This window comes from Natator depressus, chromosome 2 (genome assembly GCF_965152275.1).
Source record: "Natator depressus isolate rNatDep1 chromosome 2, rNatDep2.hap1, whole genome shotgun sequence".
In the NCBI taxonomy this organism is placed as follows: Eukaryota; Metazoa; Chordata; order Testudines; family Cheloniidae; genus Natator; species Natator depressus.
Window position 1 is genome coordinate 252,227,310 of NC_134235.1, and position 19,447 is coordinate 252,246,756.

Sequence of the window (19,447 nt, forward strand, 5' to 3'; positions counted from 1 at the left end):
CTAGAATGAGGCCATAGCTGCCCAAATGATCACTTTGGCTGCTGTGGGATCCCCAGTGTCTCTGTTATTGGGGCAGGAAGAATAAATTGTTATTACCCTGATTATGGGAACTGTGCTTGGAACTGTACTTGGCCTTTTGTTATGATGGAGGGACTCACCATCAACTAAGTAGCACTCACTAGGCAAGGTCATGGGTTCCAAAACTGTGTGAATTGAGAGAGGTTAGGGACAAGTATTAATACTTGATGGTATGGGCCCCTGGGTGAGGGCTTTACATGCTAATTGTACTTCCTCCTCTCTCTACTGTGGAATATCAGAGCTATTTTTGATTTCATTAGAAGTCTAGTTATAGGCTGCTGAGCTCACTTTGGGCTAATAGTGCACCAGCACTGAGGCTCCCCTACTATAAGCTGAATTCACCAAAGAGGTGAACTGACTAACAGCTGAAATCACTGAGCGTTGTGTTAAGTAGTGGGGGAGCCTGAAGATATATTGTGGAGCAGTTCATAGGACGGCGGAAGCTGCTGGTGGATCACGGAGCAGTTTGTGGACTGGCTGGTGGGGCAGTTCGTGGGACTGCGGGAGCTGCTTGTGGGCCGCAGAGTGGAGCTGAGCGAAGCAGTTCGTGGGGGTGGCTGGCGGGGCGGAGCGGAGCCCTATGGAGCTGTGGGGCGGTCAGCTTCAGATCATGTAAGGTGCCTCTTACCCCCGCCCCCATCTCCACCCAGGTTGGGAGGTAAAGCTCTGCAGATAAACTTTCGAACTCTGGGGCTGCCCTGACCAGGGACAGAGACTTTTGGGTTATTGGACTTTTGGGACTTTGGGTGATTTGGGGTTGCAAGACTCAAGAACCAAAGGGAAAGGGCATGCCCCAATTTGCTTGGGGTGGGGTTTTTTTTTTGATCATGGGTTGTGTTATGAATCCTGTTGGTGGTGTTTCCCTAACATAATGCCACATTGTTTCTCTCTGTTATTAAAAGGCTTTTTGCTACACTCAGACTCTGTGCTTGTGAGAGGGGAAGTATTGCCTCTTGGAGGCGCCCAGCAGGGGTGGTATATATTTGTCCCAGGTCACTGGGTGGGGGCTCGAGCCGGTTTGCATTGTGTTATTGGAACGGATCCCCTAGATATTGAACCCGGCCCTTGTTGCTGCCAACTCTGACGGTCAGAAGGGTTACACCACAAAGCTGGCTGAGCAAGGCAGAGCAGGGCAGGGCTGGGCTGGGCTGGGCTGGGCCCATGTTGGTAGAGAGGCCCAACTATGTCAACTTTTCATTTTTGCCTGGTTGCAGTAGGAAGGAGACCTCCACGTCCAGAGGATTCTTCTCATATCCTCCCTCTCCCTCCACTATGGCATAGTGCCCCACCTTTTGGCCGGAGGAAAATCCCTCCTAAGTCCACATAGCAACCCTCCAGTTAGCCCAAGAGAGATCACTAGACCAGGGGTCTCAATCTCTTTCTTTCTGAGCCCCCCCCAACATGCTATAAAAACTCCACGGCCCACCTGTGCCACAACAACTGATTTTCTGCATATAAAAGCCAGAGCTGGCATTAAGGGGTCGCAAGCAGGGCAATTGCCTGGGGCCCCATGCCACAGGGGCCCCCGTGAAGCTAAGTTTGGCTTCAGCTTTGGGTGGCAGGGCTCAGGGCCCTGGACTTCAGCCCCATGTGGTGAGGCTTTGGCTTGCTGCCCTGGGCCCCAGCAAGTCTAACATTGGCCCTGCTTGGCGGCCCCCCTGAAACCTGCCCATGGCCCCCCAGGAGGCCCCAGACTCCTGGTTGAGAACCACTGCACTAGAGAGCAATGCCAGGTGCTTTCTCAGTGCTCCTCCCCAGTTCCCTGTAAGTCAGACCAGAGCAATCCTGCATGATCTGGGAGATGGACCCGATGACCAACCTAGCGTGTCTTTTCCATTTCTATCTTCTATGATTCTATGAAGATGGAAGCTTCCTAGAAAGCAATGATGTGTGGTGATGTGGAGTTTGTATGGTGGAACTGAAACAAAGGTCACACATATATACACTTCTGAGACTGCCAGCACATAACTCAGTGCTGATTGTGGTGGTGACATTTTGTGATCTAGACATTTGAGACCTAACTTTCCAGAGGTGTAGTGACTACCCATAACTCCAGCGGAAGACACGGGGAGGAGGAGGCGCTCAGCCGCTCTGAAAATCAGGTCCATGTTGCTCCTCAGGAAAAGGACTGAAACCACAAATTCATTTCAATGAAACAAGCCATTGAGTGGCTGTCTGGTGGGAATGAATGACTTTTGGTTGCTACTAACTTGTTCTGTATTTGAGGAGTCTATCCAGGGGTAAAATAATCTTCATCCAATTACCATCCCTGTGATCCATTCATTCTTCTTGAAGATGGACATGCCTGATCTCTCAGATGATGACCCATCTCCACTAGTGCTGCCTTCTGGCTCATTCAAGAAAGTACACTGGTGCTGGTTTCTGTGAATGTTACCAATGGCATTTGCTCTGTTAATGGATGAAGCTTAGTCTTTACCTATCTACCTTGCCAGGTATTTATGTCAGAGTCATAGCTTAGGAGCTGGGTGTTTGAGCACCTAGTATCTTTAGAGAGTGAAAAGGTTAGCACAAGAGCCAACTTTAACTGCATTCAGAATGGGGCTAGAAGTTTGAAGATGAAGCTTTAAAGATCAGGAAAGACCTGACAGCACTCAGCACCCAGTGGGAAACATTTCTCAGCCTCTGTTAACTGTGAATTGAAATGAATTGCGAAAAACAAACACATTCTCTTGGAGCTTTCTGGTGACGACTGTCATTGCGCTAATGTGTCGGTGACATTAAATTGGCTCCCATCCTGTTCTAATACAGGTTCAGCCAGATGAAGAACGGTGTTCTCAATGTTTCATTGTGTTCTTAAATTCGCCCCTCTTCACCAGCCAAAGCCCAAATGTGGGACGCAATGTGTGACAAAAACCAAAATGAGGGTGTCACAGACTTCATTCATGGAGGAATCTTAAATTGCTGAGGGATTCCTCCCTTTAGCATAAATGATTCCTTCCATCTCCTCAGTGTCCTAATTCTTTATTTCTGGCATAAATTATTTTCAACAAACAAAGGAGGGGAACCCCATATGTGCATGGAATGTAAGTAATGGTGGGACAAAAAGGAGTGCTCTCTCTTGAAATGAGGGCCAGCTGAGAGGTACGCAGCATCCCATATGCTTGCAATCAGCTGTCAGGCTCAATTATGTAAGTATATTGTCCCAGCTTCTGAAGTTTGGACACCATAGGCCTATCCTCTAGATATACAGGTACAACTCCCATTGATTTCCTTTATCTGAGGTCAGAACTTGGGTCCTAAGTGGGTTATTTTCTTGTTGGTCTATTTTGCCCTGAGTTTGCATGTATAACTCCTGCTAACATCACAATGTTATGCTTGTGTTCACCAAAGAGACAAAACACACCCATAATGCTGTGAGTTAGTGAATTGGCTGATTCATGCACACAGTTTAATCTTCTGTTTCTGGTACCACTGGTTCCTGAAGCCTTTCAAAGTGCCGGGCATCCTCCATTCATCTCAAGGGATGACAGCACAGAAACTCAAACAGTTTCATTCATGTACATGAATTCTCCTGAGCTTGAGAGGGCCAGGAGCATGTGGGCTGGATCTCAGGGAGCCCTACCCGAAACATAATAATTCTCTGCACTGCTGTGGTGCGACTATTTCTGGAATACTGTTTTGGGTTCTGGGCACTACTTTACCAGAGAGATAGTGGTAACTGGAGAGAAACAGAGAACAACAAAATGATGACAACATTTAAGTTTCGTGTGACCTCTTTGAAATAACTCTGCTCCTCTTCACTTATCCCCTCTTGTCAAGATTAGGGTTACCAGACAGCAACTGTGAAAAAACGGGACAGGGGGTGGGGGGGTAATAGGTGCCTATGTAAGAAAAAGTGCCAAAAATGGGACTGTCCCTTTAAAAAATGGGACATCTGGTCACCCTAGTCAAGATCATGTTGCCCCCATCACTTCAGCTCCACTAATGTTCCCAAGCTTCTTTGCCCATTTGTCAGTTTCTTGTGCAATCACCTCTATGCTTTCTTCCACAGGGCCCACTAATATGTGGGGAGGGATTCTCAGTGGTTTGAGCATTGGCCTGCTAAACCCAGGGTTGCAAGTTCAATCCTTGAGGGGGCCATTTAGGGATCTGGGGCAAAAATTGGGGAGTGGTCCTGCTTTGTGCAGGGGGTTGGACTAGATGACCTCCTGAGGTCCATTCCAACCCTGATATTCTATGTGTTATAGAACTTCCCTGAGCACATCTGTAAAGCCCCTACCCTGTCTATGTCAAGACCTATGTCCGCTACATTCCCTATGATGAAACTAGTTGACTTGTATATAAATTGCCTATTTCCTTCCCCAGCCAATGTCTCCATGTTTGTCCTGAAACGGTGAGGTCCTCAGACCAGAGACAGTCCTCCTTGAGTATTTGGAAAGTGTCTGGCAAATGGTGGGCGTATAAATGTTAATAAATAATAGTAACAACAGCAAGGGGGACTGGTTTGTAGAAAGGCAGAGAAAGAGCGGTCTACAGCTTGGTTAAGATTTAGGTTGTAATAGGGTAACCAAATAGCAAGTGTGAAAAATCAGGACAGAGGGTGGGGTGGGGTAATAGGAGTCTATATAAAAAAAAGCCCCAAATATCGGGACTGTCCCTATAAAATCGGGACATCAGGTCACCCTCGATTGTAAATTCTTTGCGGCAGGACTTTCTTTGTGTTCTCTGTCTGTGCAGTACCTAGCACAACGGGCTAGGTGCAACTGCAGTACAAAGACAAATAATAATGATTCAGAGAGCTGGTTGAAAATGTTTCATCTAAAAGGTTTTTTTGTTTTTTGGTTTTTTTTTACAAAAAATGACTTTTTGACCAAAATGAAAAATTTCAATTTGCTTAAAATTTTTTATTTTCTTGACCAAAAAAAAGAAAAAAAAGCAAACAGAAAGGAGAATACTCTACTCATTTTGTTTTGAAAACTTTCTCTTTTTGTGTTTTATTTTTTGGCTGGGCTTTGACACTTTTTAACTTTGATCCTCTTTCCCAGTAGACAATAGCCAAACTGGGAGGGAAGGGATGAGGTGAGCTAATATCACTTGTTTTCAACATCTGTGTCCCAGATCTTCAGCTGCGGCAAACTGGCAAAGTTCCACTGATCGCTATAAATCTATGCCCGTTTATACCAGCTGAGGCTCTTGCACTGTATCTCTTCTAGTTTTGTATCCAAATGCCCCTGATTAAAAAACAATTTGTTTTTTGGGGGAGGTTTTCTCCCCCAAACTGGAGCGCTCTACTCCCACCATGCAAGCAGTCAGCAGTGCCTTTCTGTTGTAGACCAAAATGTAACTGAAGAACAGGGAAAGGTGTCTGCAGAAAATCAATTTAACAGAGTAAAATTTTGGGGCAGGGCAGAGTTCTTTTACATTCCACCTCTGTGTCTAGAATTTATAGCCTGTAAATTCTCTGCTCTCTAAGTTCCTGTGTCTATTCCGAGTGTGCTTGTGGTTTGCAGATTCTATTTCTGCTCTTGGCAATTTGTTCCACACACATTTACTCCCTTTGCAGAATGCAATTTCTCCTGACAAGCCATTTAGTCTTACTGCCCAGGCTGTGGCTTCTGTAAGTGTCTCTCTGAATTGGGGGCTTCTTACCCTCTGGGATAGGTTTGTGGCATCCACTTTCTTCTGTGAACCGTAAATGTCTCTGAAAAGAGCAGACAGTGAATGAAAGGGTGTTTCTGCCAATCTCAGCCACAGCAGAAACAGGGTTGGGATGAACCAATGGGCGGAGGCCTAGATTTCCACTGCAGGCAGGGACATGAGAGCTGGGAGGGGTCTGTGCTGTGGGCAGAGCAGGCACTTGGGCTCTTGGCCTCTCATAATTAGTCTCTGTGTTGTGGCTGTAGCAGCTCTCGGCTGCAACAGAGAAATAAATGAGTCACCAGCCCAGAGGAATACGTCCACGCAAAGTGAGGGTCCAGCGATACCAACCAGCCTGGCTAACAGACTTGTCACTAGGACAGAAAACAGAGTGAGCCTGGCACGTCAGGCTCCCCCACCAAGTCACATTCCAACATCTGGGCATATCTGTTCCAGGAGCTCTTTGCTGCTGCTTCACATCTGCACTTTTCCCCACAATGGAATACAATGGCAGTTTATTTCCTTCCAACAGTAAGTCAATAGTGGGGACTATAAATATCTATGCATTTGCAGGGCTTTTTCTAACTCCTCCAGAAGGGAGTGTGGGCGTGCGTGTAAAACTTTATACAGAACCATTGCAGGGAGTAATGTTACAGGGACGTGTCCCTGGTCAAACCTTGCACCAAGGAAACAACTGATATTTCTTTTTCATTGGGATTATTTGTGTGTGTCGGAAGGTGTTTCAAGGCTGTGGAGTTGTGATAATATGAATGGAAGATTCCAAAACGTTATGCTTCAACTATCCTTTTGAAACACACTAAAATTTCTTCACGATGAGACTGAGGCTTTGTCTACACTGCACTTTTGTCCATAAAACTTTTGTCATTCAGGGGTGTGAAACCACCCCCACCCCAACGTCAAAAGTTTTACCAAAGAAAAGCACCGGTGTGGACCCTTGTTGGGGGTGGATTTATTTTGTCGGCGGGAGACCTCTCTCCTGCTGACAAAGAGCGACTACACTGCACACCTTTTAGCGGCACGGCTGGAGCGGCACAGCTGTGTCACTAAAAGATGCGTAGTGTAGACATAGCCTGAGACAATGGGACAGGACAGATCCTCAGCTGGTGTAAACTGTCCTAGCCCCTTTGAAATCACTGGCGCTATGACAGTTCACACCACCTGAGGAGCTGCTTCCCAGACACGATAAAAGCTACTTTAAAAATGTATCTGAAATGAAGAAATCTCCTCTTCCTTTCCAGTGAGGGAGACTTGTGTGGTCTGAATCCATATATTTACAACGACTAGGACACTTGATAGCAGGAAGAGGAGTTAATCAGCTCTCCCTTATTCCCTTCTTCAACTTTACTATGTTATTATGTTACCACTTCATGTTGTTTTATTCTCTTTAATGAGCAGAAACAGATAAGCACCATGCATACCTATGGTTTATGTACTGTAATGGGATATTATGATGTTGAAAGAGTGTGTTCAAAGTTCCTATTCTTTTTCAGAGGCATCTGTGTAGGTGATCTCTTGTTATAGAGGCAATTTAAACTGAAATATATAGATAGATAAATGAATAAGTGCCATGCATATCTGTGGCATTAAATATAATCAGCCATTTTCAACGAGAGAAATGGGGGCGGGGGGTAAGCTCCCACATGCTCAGGATATCTTTCCTCCAGGTTTGTCAGATGTTAGAAATCCGTCTGTGGGGTGAAATTGGGGTTAATATTAGTCATTGCAGGGGAATTATTCATTATAATTCATTATTCATCAGGGAAAAGAAAGGCGAGAAAGGCAGCATCTGAAACTGTGAGGAATCATTCCCATTCTGACTTCTAGGTCATTTTTAAGTGGATACTATTGAGTCTTGGGAACTGGCTAGTTGTTAGACAGGATTTCAGTGGCTGTTTGTATTCTTCACTGTTTGTCTGAAGCAAAAAAGTAAATACTGCATAATCTTAGAACTTTTTTTTAAAATGGCAATTTTAAAGATTAGAGCCCTTTCATGCACACACACAAACACAGCAGTACCTTCACATGCCAAACTGCTCAGGTGAGCAGCGTTACTACTCACATACTTACCTGTGTGCAGGATCAGGGGAAATATTGACCCATCACGTATGTCAAAGTGTCTAAACCGCACAGATTCTCTGGTGATAGGTGCATTGTAAAATGGGTGGGCAGTGTGGCAGATAGACGTTGAGGCTCCTTCTGTTTCTAAATCTGGGTCTAGTGGAGATATAATAATTAATGTATATTACAAAAATAAAATAATTAACAAAAAGAAGAACATCAGAAGAAACAACAAGCACAGAATAATTCTGAGCTTAATGAATCCAGTGGTTCTTAAAAGATTATCTGGGTATATTTTATTTAACCAGTTCTCTACCTGCGGCATACAATAGTTTAATCTCCTATGGGCTGTAATACGTTGGTCTAATGTTGGTACTAAAGGGTAACTAGCAGGTGCTGGGTGGTGTTGGTAGCCTGTTATATACAGGAGGTCAGATTGGATGATATGGGGGGTCTCTTCTGGCCTTAAAATGAGTCTAAAGACATTAAAGGGATCGTACAGACTAAAAAGTCATAAAAGTCCAATACATGTATTACAAGCTAGTGAATGTGCTCAGTGAACTTGTAGGCTGGTTTGTTAAAGAGAGATGGGCGGAGAGCTGGACTGGTCAAGTTTTGCCAGTTACACCGGTACAGCTCCAATCAATTAACTTTTCTGTGCCTCATGTCTGGATTTTTTTGGTTCAACTGTAGGCACCTCAAGGCTCAGATCTTATCTTATTACTTGTTCTGTAAAATGCCATCTCCATTTATTGGGCAAGAAATCAGCCGGATTCTGCAGTCCATTAATTGTTTCTCTTCTGCCTCTACCTGGCGTTTCTATCACAGTTCATCAGTTAAAACATGGCCTATATGGTGTGCGAAGGGCCACAGCCATATTTAAGGAAGGCTACTGCATTCTGCTGCAGCAAAAATACTGGAGTGGGAGTCAACAGTAAAGGGGTTAGAAGTATTCATAAAATCCTTATTGAATGGTTCACTTTCTTGTTTCCCATGTCCCCATCAGGGCCCTGAGGATTGTCCCCTTTCCCTCCCTGAATTAAACCCTTGAAGCCACATGTCATAGTCCCCTATCTTTTCTACCTGGGGCACTGGACCAGCTCTGTTTGGAATCTAATACTGTTAGGCAGAGAGGGGTTCCTGTTGAGTCGTCTGCAGCCATCTCTTCACCTCCCCAAAGGTTTGGCACTGTGCTGATCTTTGCAGCACAGTTAATTCCTGGTAGGGAAAGGCAGGGACCAGGACTCTCGGTTACACTGGAGAGGATTCCTAACCCACACATAACTAACCTCAGGGGTTGTCCTGACTCGTAGTGAATAGTGATGGTAGCACCCAAAGCCCCGAGTTGGGATTGGGACCCTGTTGTGCTGGGTGCTGAAATGCACATGGACCCCAGGGTGAAGACCAGGCCCAAGCACAGACAAAAATAATATGTGGGGCAACAGTTCAGGCATGCCAGCGTGTGGCGGCAGAGCTGTAGGGTGGATTTGTGCGGGGATGGGCCTTCATAAGGAACTTGAAGAGAAAGAAGGAGCACACTTGGCAAGTCGGGAGGCTGCTCCATGCAAAGGGGCAGGGATAAAGCTGAGAGTGGGAGAGGGCAATGCGGGGAGGTGAAAAGTTTGGAAGGGGTGCAAGGAATGGGAGAGAGGGGGAAGGGAGAGCAGAGATAGAGCTGAGATCGTGCGGGGCAATGAAGGCCAGGATGAGGATCTTCAACTGTTGACCTTGAATGCACAGCACTGGCAGGCAGGGCCGGCCTTACGGGTGGGCAGTGTGGCAGACTGCCCTGGGTGCTGTGGTCGGGGGGAGGGGTGCCGTGGAGGCAAGGAGCAGGGCAAGGCTGGGGTGTGAGGCTGTGGAAGGGAGCTCGGGGCAATGTGGGGGAGAGGCAGCAGATCCTGGGGGCGATGGAGGGTGGGGAGCCTGGGGAGGCAACACGGGCCAGGGGTGCCAAAATACAAGTACTCCCAGGGCAACATTTTCCCCAAGGCCAGGCCAGCTGGCAGGCATCATTGCAAATGATGTGGGGAGCAAAGAATAATTCCACGTAACACACCGATGAAAGAGATGTAACCAAGTGTGGCTGCAGGAAAGCCACAGAGAAGTATGATGTGCTTGTAGATAATCCTGTCTCCTGTGACCGTGCAATTTCACACGATTCCCAGTTAACACCATACATAGGTCCCAACTTGCTGGAAACTCAGGCCCCATATTCACTAAAGGGCTTCTGAACCTTTCTGCAAACAAGGGCTATATTTTGAATTGGTAGCAAACCCCCCAAAGCTGGGAAATTCTCCCTGCTTTTCAGCTTCACTCTGAAGCTCGGAACCATAGCCCTGTCCATGCTAGCAATAATCTAACCAGGTTTGGGGGAGAATTATTACACGGACCAGGACCCCATTGTGCTAGGCGCTGTACAAACACAGAACAAAAAGAGTCCCTGCCTCCAAGAGCTTACAATCCAAATTTAAGAGAAGTTTCAGTTATGTGGTTTCGTCAACGGAAGTGAAATATTGTTACATGAAACAGCTTTCCTAACTGATTTAGTGGTTCCACATTACTTCTCCAACAACACCGTCAGATGCACTCAACCATGTTAAGTGAGAACAGGATTCAAAACCCAGTCCCCAAGCAGCATTCAAACACTACTCTGAAATGCAGTTTTTGAATGGCTGAAAAATTACTTATTGCAGGCAGACCCTATGCTAGTGTTTGAAAGTGACAGTGTGGCCACAGATTCAGAGAGATCCCTGGAACGGCCGGGCAGGGGTTTAAAGTGAACATCCGTGGCTCAACAGGTAAACTTCAAAGCCCTCACAAGACAAAATGGATCAGCGCTAACACCAGTAAAAGGATCTCTCAAGCACATTCGCTGTTGTGAAGGGAGGAGTGGAGCAGGCAGAGAAATTCTAAGTCTAAGCAAACCTGCAATGAAAAATGAGGCTAGAACCCACATTGCCTGCTTTGTGAATTAGCTTATTCCTAGCGTCACCACAAGGTGGAACTTGTTACATATTCTGTGTACTAGACGATGCAAAACTAAATGCAAACAACTGTGAAGCGGCAGAATCATAGGCCTGGAAGTCACTACTTTCCTTGGAAGCATGGGACACACTGGACAAGCCAAGGGCATTGTTGATGAGGAATTTCTTTGTTCTTCTGCCGCGGGTTCTTTTAAACTTATAGAGATATGTAAGTAACATAAGTGCTTAGCTAGAAGATGGTGTGTAGGGCCATGGAGAGCAATTCTGCACTTCTCACCAGCAGTAAATTCACTAAGAAAAATGAAATCTACCCCTAGGAAGTGTCACCTTCGGTCTCTCTTAGATGCCTTCCTCAACACAGTTTGAAAGCTCTAGTGCACATTATGGTGTGTAGAGAATGATGGCTGATTAGAGGTGAAGTTAGCCCCCTAACACTGAGACGACCTGGGAATTACTTACAATGGCTAAGAGTGTCTGAAGTGCTGTTACATGCATCTTGACTCCAGATCTACACTGGAGTAACAGAGCACAGAATCTGGCCTCAAGGGTGGCAAAGTGATGTCTCGCCGGGCAGTCTGAATAGCTGTAATAATGCAGGTTTCAGAGTGGTAGCCGTGTTAGTTTGTATCAGCAAAAAGAAGGAGGAGTACTTGTGGCACCTTAGAGACAAACAAATTTATTTGAGCATAAGCTTTCGTGGGCTAAAGCCCACTTATACTCAAATAAATTTGTAATATTGCAGTGACCCTGCCTGACACATACTAAGAGCTGGTCTACACTGAAAACTTCCATAGCTACATATTTTAGGATTAGAACGAAAAATCCACACCCCTGAGAGACATAGTTAAACCAATCTAACCGCAGTGTAGACAGCATGAGGTCGATGGAAGAATTCTTCTGTCAACCTAGAAACTGTCTCTTGGGGAAGTGGATTAATTACAGGGGTGGGACAATCCCCCTCACTGTTGTAGTGTCAACACTGAAGTGGTCCAGTGGCACAGCTGGAGTGTTTTCAGTGTAGACATGGCCTCTGATTAACCTTGAAAGGAACCATAGTCAAGGGAAAGGAGTGCTGTGAAAGCTGAGCGCTCCCCCTTCCCACGGTTCTCATTCCCTTTGACAAATGCTTCTCTATAGACATTGGTTTCCACAGTGATGTCTTAGGGCCAGATTCTCCTACCCTCACTCACATCAGGCCTGATTCTCAGTTTCTAGACTCCTTGGGACTGTTCTAGTGTAAAGGGGCCTTAGTGCAGCTGAGAAGTAGCTTATTCTGGGAGTGGTCCCATTGGTTTCAGTAGGGCTAGTCACAAAGAAAGATGCTACTCAGCCGGAGGAAGAGTATCTGAATCTGGCATTTAATGAATGTTGCCTGGAGGGATTTTTTCAGGGGGTAGATCTGAGTCCTTGCTTTCTCCTCAAAAAGAAAAGGCGTACTTGTGGCACCTTAGAGACTAACCAATTTATTTGAGCATGAGCTTTCGTGAGCTACAGCTCACTTCATCGGTTGCATCCGATGAAGTGAGCTGTAGCTCACGAAAGCTCGTGCTCAAATAAATTGGTTAGTCTCTAAGGTGCCACAAGTCCGCCTTTTCTTTTTGCGAATACAGACTAACACGGCTGTTACTCTGAAACCTGCTTTCTCCTCCTGTTTTTAGTTTCTGGAATGCACGTCTACGCTTTGCATTACATGGTTGAGGCCCCATGCAGGAGCAGATGTAACAGTTTGGCTATGGCTGCACTAGAGAGCTTACCGTGGCGCAGTTGCACTGATGCAGCTGTGCTGTTGTCAGCTCTCTGTGTGGCTGCTCTAAGCCGACGGGAGAGAGGTCTCTCGTTGGCTTAATTTACTCCAGCCCCTGCGAGTGGCAGTAGCTATGTTGGCAGGAGAAGCTCTCCCACCGACACAGTGCTGTCCACTCCAGCACTTAAATCGGCATCAGTTATGTCACTTGGGAGGGGATGGCTAATTCACACCCTTGAACGACATAACTTATCTTGACTTAAGCTGTAGTGTAGCTATAGCCTTAGTTCAGTAAACTATGAGTATATCAACATCCCAAATGAAGGCGTGATTGCAGTGCAGGGAGGCATAACTACACAAGCTTTAATCTAGCTGGCAGAGGTAACAGTGGTAGTCAGGATGAGGTGGCATGGCCTTCAGTGTGAACTATCCACCCAGGACATACCCGCTGGGGATCCTGGACATGAACTCGGGTTGCTGGCTCACACCCGGGTCTGTGCTGCCGTGTCTTCACTGTTATCCGTGCTAGCTAGATTAAAGCTAGCACAGGAATGCCTACCTGCATTACAATTACATCCTAATTTGCCATAGACCAGGGGTAGTCAATTATTTTTTGTCAAGATCCAAATTTCTTGGTCAAGGTATAGTCAAGATCCAAACTCCAGAGAAAAATAATAAAAAAATAATAACTAATGATAATGAGTAAATAAAAAGATTTTTGGGGTCCCTTCAAAAGCGTCTGGTGGTCTGGATTTGGCCCGCTGTCCACCTATTGACTACCCCTGCTATAGACGTATGTACTCATACGGTTGAATTAGACTCCCGGAGCCAATTTTGAATGTGGATCTGGATTTAAATTTTGCAGCATGGTCCCTTCTTTGTATTTTGGTGTGAATAGCATATTGTTGTTTTCCCTTGTGTGAAACATAGGTTTGAGTGCAGTTCCTGAGTACCTCGCCCAGTGGGCTCATTCCAGCCCCTCCTGAGAGAAGGGAAGTAGGAAACTTTTCTCACTTCACCTTTAGACATTCACATTCTTGCAATTCAAGTTCTTCGGAGATCGTATCAGGGGTTTGGGAAGGTACAAGAGGAAACGTAGCACTGGTTCTTTTCACTGTTGTTCAGTACGTTTCTCCAAGGAGCAGTCGGTATCTAATGATGGAGGTGTTGTGCTCATTTTCGAAGAGACAATACAGTGAATGTTCTATTTGCACTAGGCTTATAATTCTGCAGAATAACATTATTCCTATTTTACGTACCATAATGACAGAAAATTCAGCAGACCCCAGTTTGGGGAATATTGTCAGAGTTTGATGCTATTGCCATTTTGTGAGGAATTCTGACATTAACAGGGCAAGCACAGGAAGTGGAGGTGAGGTTACAGTGTCATTTGAAAGATGTATTTTCCTATGTTTACAGGTGTAGGACCTGTAATGTGTGACCTTTGCCCTCTGGGGAAAATTCCCATTGACATCAGCAGGTGTTACATAATGGGCATGTGCTATATAGTCATGGTTATTCATGGTACAGGATCTTTCATCTCGTACATAAGAATGAGTGACAGCATCTTAGGTCACCAAAAGGCCTTGTGCTCTGGTTGTGTGAGCATGGGGCTAAGAGCCAAGCATTCCTGCGTTCTAATCCCAAATCAGACATGAATTTGGGCAAATCAATTAACTTTTCTGTTATTTGTATTACAGTAGTAATCAAACCCCCTTCAAGATCACAGGCCCATTGTGTTAGGTGCTGTACAGATGGAGAGTAGAAGGCCAGTTCCTGCCCCCAAAAGCTCAAAAATCGATCTGCTTCCTGTAAAATAATAGTGCTCCCTTGCCTGCCTTTAATAGGAGTGTGGTGGAGAGTAATTAGTATATTTGGAAAATGCTTTGAAGCTGTGAACTGTATGTACAATTATTGTTATACATATATATATACTCCTTTTCATTCCAAAGAATCCCTAGATTGTTTCCTTTTTACTGTCCCTAGGATCTCCACCTTTCTCTCCATCCAAAGTGCCCACTTCCTTGGCATCTAAGGCCCAGATCCTCAAAGGTATTTAGGCACCTAACTCCCTTTGAAATAAGGCACCTAGGCCTGAGGATCTGGGCCTAAGTACTTCGCTAACTTTGGGACAAGATTCTACCATCCTTACAATGAGTAGTGCCTTACTGCATGAGTAACCCTATTGAAATCAGTGGGACTGCTCACTAAGGCCCTGATCCTGCAAACACTTATGTACAGGGAAAACTGTAGTCATACGAGTAATCTCATGTGATTTCAATGAGATTGCTCATATGGGTAAAGTTGCATGGTTGAGGAAGCATTTAGAGGACTGGCATCCAAGCAAGGTACTATCCAGTGTGAGTAAGGGAAGGAGAATCTGGCCTGTAACATATACACGCTGAAGTGCAGCCAGCTCTGGAATGTAACATGATATCCTGTAACACATATTGTGATTAGGTAATACTGTATAACACATAATATCATCCTCTCACCATCAGGAAGATATACGCATCGTTTGTAAAATATGTCACCTTTATGTAACCCCAAACTCCAATGAAATAAAGATCTGTTGTTTCCCAAAGCAAGGCTTTCTGGCCCAAAGCCTTCACCTTTGTTTTAAAACCAAACAGAGTTTCCTGTCTCCAAAGCCCCAAAGTAAAATCTAGCTTGCACATTGCTGTGTTTGTGATCTGCCTAACCTGGGTAAATGCCCATACTGCTCCAGAAGGTTTGTCCAACTTCAGTGAAGGGGGACAGGTCTTTACTCAGAACAATCTTGAAGATCAGGTAGATCTTGCACTTGAGCAACCTGCATTGTTTAAAAATGAATTAGTACTGGTAAGAACAGTAAGCAGAGATGTTCTGTGTGCTCCAAGGTGGAACCCTAGGGGAGTGACACTAGCTGCTGCCAGGTCAGAAAGACATGTTAAAGGAAGCAAACTGCCAGCGTTGCCAGGTGATTGACGCTATGCTATGGTGCTTTGTTTTTCTGTTTAATTAGGCTGGTATCCAGTGCCATGCTGTGTGAATTCCAAGTGCTGTTTAGAGCCCGGTCTTGCAGTCCATAGATATTATAAGACCTATTAGATCATCCAGTCCATCTCCAGCCAAGGTAGGATTGCTCCCTAGAGTCCATAACTCCCAATGGGAGCCTTGCCAGAGAACACTCTGCAAGGGCAGGCCCTTACACATCTGTGAAGAAGTCACCCCCCCCCCCCCCCAGTGATTTACTTATAAGTGAGAAATTTCCCTCTCTAACCTGTCTACTCCCTGGTTAAAATGGTCAGTAACTTCCTAGCCAGAGAATGCATTTCCCCTATCCTCTAGTTATTTGTCTGTGGTTTGCAATCACATTGGCTAAATATGACAACATCTTGTTTGTTTACTGCAGTTCCAAGATCCATCAGTGGCTCACACTGATCCCCGAGGCATTTCACTATTAAACTCTACAGAGGGCAGTGGCAAATTATTCTGATCATGTCCTTGGGTTTGATCAAAGGAACCCGATTCTCAGTGCTGACGCATGAATTTTGATTTATGGTTTCCATGAAAGGTGTAGTGAGAATGGACAGAGTGTAGTGGCACTAGATAAAGTGTCCCTCCCACCCCCCTGCATACTAAAGAAACTCTCTTTTCTCTGCCACTTGGAGTTTTGATCTAAAAACCAATGACTAGCTTAGACTCCTTATGGAGACTAAAACCAGGGTTAGAAATAAATAGTAGCTTACTCTTATCACCGCTAGCTATCAAAGCCTGATAGAAAGGAGGTCAGTAGCGTTGCCCTCACTTTACAATTGGGGGAAGTGAAGATGCAGAGAAGTGAAGTAACTTCCCCAAAGTTACCCAGCAGGACAGTGACAGAACCCAGCTCTCCTGAGTCCCAGTCAGTTCTCTGTCCACTAGGCAGCACTGCTCCTCTCCTTGTTACCCTCACAAGGAGCTGTGCATGGGGCAGGAACTGTAGGAAATTTTAGGGAAACAAGGCTAGTGTGGCGAAGGCCTCACCTCTAAAAGTGGCAGCCGGGATTTAGAAAAGAAAGATGCTCTGCTCTTTTGGAGCTTGTCTTATGACTTATATTTCAGTAGTCTTTAGAGGCCCCAGCTAGATCATGGCTCCATTGTGCTGGGCCAGGAGTCCCCAACGTGGTGCCTGCGGGCGCAATGGTGCCTGCCGAGGCAGTTGTGTGCACCCGCAGGACACCGCGGGGCTGAAATGCGGCTGCCGAGCACGGCTGCCGTACAGCCGCCCACCAAAATGTTTCTCGGAGGCATTTCAGCGGCGGGGTGTCTTCTGGGAATAGGAATATGCTATTCCCACAGAAAGGTTGGGGACCACTGTGGTGGTGACCCAAAGAACTCCCAGTACAAGTAGATAAGACAGACGAAGGGCGGGAGAAGGGAAATATTATCCCAGTTTTGCAGATGGGGAACGGAGCCACAGAGTAAGCGACTTGCCTGGGGTCACACAGGAAATCTTTGGCAGAACTGGGACCTGGACCCAGATGCCCAGTCCAGTGCATTAACCACAACGGATACAAACGCAGGGGTGCCGGGGGTAGGGTAGCACCCTCTGGCTTGAAGTGCTTTCCATCATATGCAGGGCTTACAGTTTTGTTCAGTGGTTCTCAGCACCCCGCTATCCGGTGCCACTGCACAAAATGCCCAGTTCACGAGCGCCCTGGGGCTCTCTTACCCCTATTTTCACGCGCTGAAGGATGTGCTTTAGCCCCTCTTCACCCACAGGGGCTGCTAGCCTACAACCAGCCGCGCTGTCGACGTTGTCAGGCTGGCTCCAAACCATCCTTTGCGGCCAGTGCCCCTCTGAGCCCGCTGAGCCGAGCAGCGGCGGGGGGCGGAGGTGGGGGGGGGGTATCGGGGAATTTTATTCCCCCTGGCGGTGACGCGCAAAGAGTTTAATTGCGGGGCGACTTGGCCCTTCGCCACCCCGGGAGCTGCTGTCACTTCTCCTCCAATCTCTGCTGCCTGCCAGCAAGCCGGGAGGAGAGACATGCCAGCGTCACACCCACAGCCTGCCTCCTCCCTCTCCTGCCGCTGTTGCTTCCTGAAGCTTGGGACGTTGTTTAACAACAATCTCTGGGGCGGCGGGGGGGACGGGACTTGGATGATCAGAGCAGGACAAGGGCGGCTGACTGCTCCCCAGTCCGCTCCAGCAGCCCCGTGCCTCCCCCTGAACCCCAGGCTGGACCATGCAGTGCTTCTGGAGACAGCCCAAACAGAGCAAATCCCAGGACAGCGTCTCGCAGGAGCAGAGCAAGAGAGTGGCAAGGCAGAACGGCATCCGGCTGGGTAAGGGACGGGTCAGAGCCAATTCCTCGCTGCTGGTTTCCTGGCGGCCAGTCTAAACCTAGTCTTTGGCACTCTCTTCCTAGCGGTGGCAGGGGCACTGGTCTCGACCCCACCCAAAAGTAAGCCCCCGAAGCTATTTTTAAACTCCGGAGGTTTCTTTTCGCTAACCACCGGCCTCCAGATGTGCAAGCTGGTTGGTTTCAGGCATGGAGGAAGATTGGATCTTTTGGGCAAAGAGGCCATTTCGAAATCACTTCTTGTTGCCCTTATGCTGAAATATAACTGAGCTGTTGATGGCTGTACGGTGGATGTATAGGGCACAGTGATTTTCCACTCTGGTTTTAGTACTTATCAGGACTACATTATTAATTATTATTATTTTCTTATTATTTATTATTATTACTGTGGAGTCTAAAGTTGCATTCAAGGGTCTGAATTAGATTGATTACAAAAAACCCGAGGAAATTCAGAGCAAGTTTCCTAACCTCTGCGTTATTTACCGATCACTGATTAATGTTGTGTGAATTTACACCAGGGATGATTTTGGTCTTAGCGTCTTTCTTCTCAGCAGATATACCCTGGCTACAAGGGTGCTGGTGGAAGTTGGAGGAGTTTCAGACTTTACTGCAGTATTGCTCTGAATTTTATTCAAAAGACCTGTTTGCTTTTTTAAACTAACACCATTAGATCTGAGCTACTGCAGATAGTAGACACGGGGTGTGGGTGTGGGTGTGTTACAGTAGTTGAAATTTAAAATAGTGTCAAAGCATATAAATCTTACTCATCTGTAGACGATATGGAGATGCCTATTGTTACAGTCTCATGTACACATCTCATGAGTGCCTCTGTCTTCTGGGTCTCTATTTCAGCGCCATCACTGAAATTTTCACTGTAAGGTTGGGACCGATCATGTGTTGGGGTTATAAAGGGTGTCATTTTTAGGGTCTTTAAATTGTAATCCTTCCTGGTAAGGGACTTTGTTTGTGAAGGCTCATCTACTCTGTAGTATTGTATGTTGTCGGGGCACTATTTTACCATTTATTAAATATGACACATTTCACTCTAAATATTGTACATTAAATAGCCCAGGATTATGTGGTTGGTATTTACTGGGGAGAGGGGTCTAGAATCACGGGGTTGGAAAGGACCTCAGGAAGTCATCTAGTCCAACCCCCTGCTCAAAGCAGGACCAATCCCCAACTAAATCAGAAGGTGGCTGCCTTTCTGAAACCATATTTAGGGAGATTTAAAAAGTTTTTTTTTTTGACCCATACAAAGATATGTGGATAATTTGAGGGTCAAAATATATTTTGTATAATGCAGAGGCCGCTAACTAAGTAAGGCCCCAGTCCTGCTGCCTAATCTTTGCAGGTTTAGGACCTAAGGTGGAAATCGACCAGTGTGGAGGGCTTGGTAAAGGCCCTCAATGCGAAGTATGCCTACTATTTTCCCAATTTAAGTTCTGTTATTATCATATAACTGGAAAGAGATGTCCTTAGCATACTCTGTAATGTTCGCAAGATCTTTAAATAACCTGGTAATAAAACTGGTGTGTATTGTGACTGTGGTTTCTTTCATGCAAAAATTTCTGAAGCCACAGTGGATGGATCTCCCATTGATGCAGAAAGTAGATATTCAAAGCAAATCCCAT

At 46.0% G+C, this 19,447-nt stretch overlaps 1 protein-coding gene across 2 annotated transcripts in view; it reads left to right on the forward strand.

Moving 5' to 3' along the window:
• The first annotated feature begins 6,055 nt into the window (after positions 1 to 6,055).
• PLCD1 (phospholipase C delta 1) overlaps positions 6,056 to 19,447 on the forward strand; it is a 101,573-nt gene continuing 88,181 nt past the window's right edge. Inside the window, exon 1 of one of the 2 annotated variants that reach the window (XM_074946374.1) lies at positions 6,056 to 6,207. In XM_074946374.1, the coding sequence (XP_074802475.1) occupies positions 6,174 to 6,207 (34 nt within the window). In that variant the 5' untranslated portion in view covers positions 6,056 to 6,173. Of the gene's footprint in view, positions 6,208 to 17,515; positions 17,797 to 19,447 lie in introns of those variants that run through there. The other variant, XM_074946373.1, reaches the window with a different exon arrangement.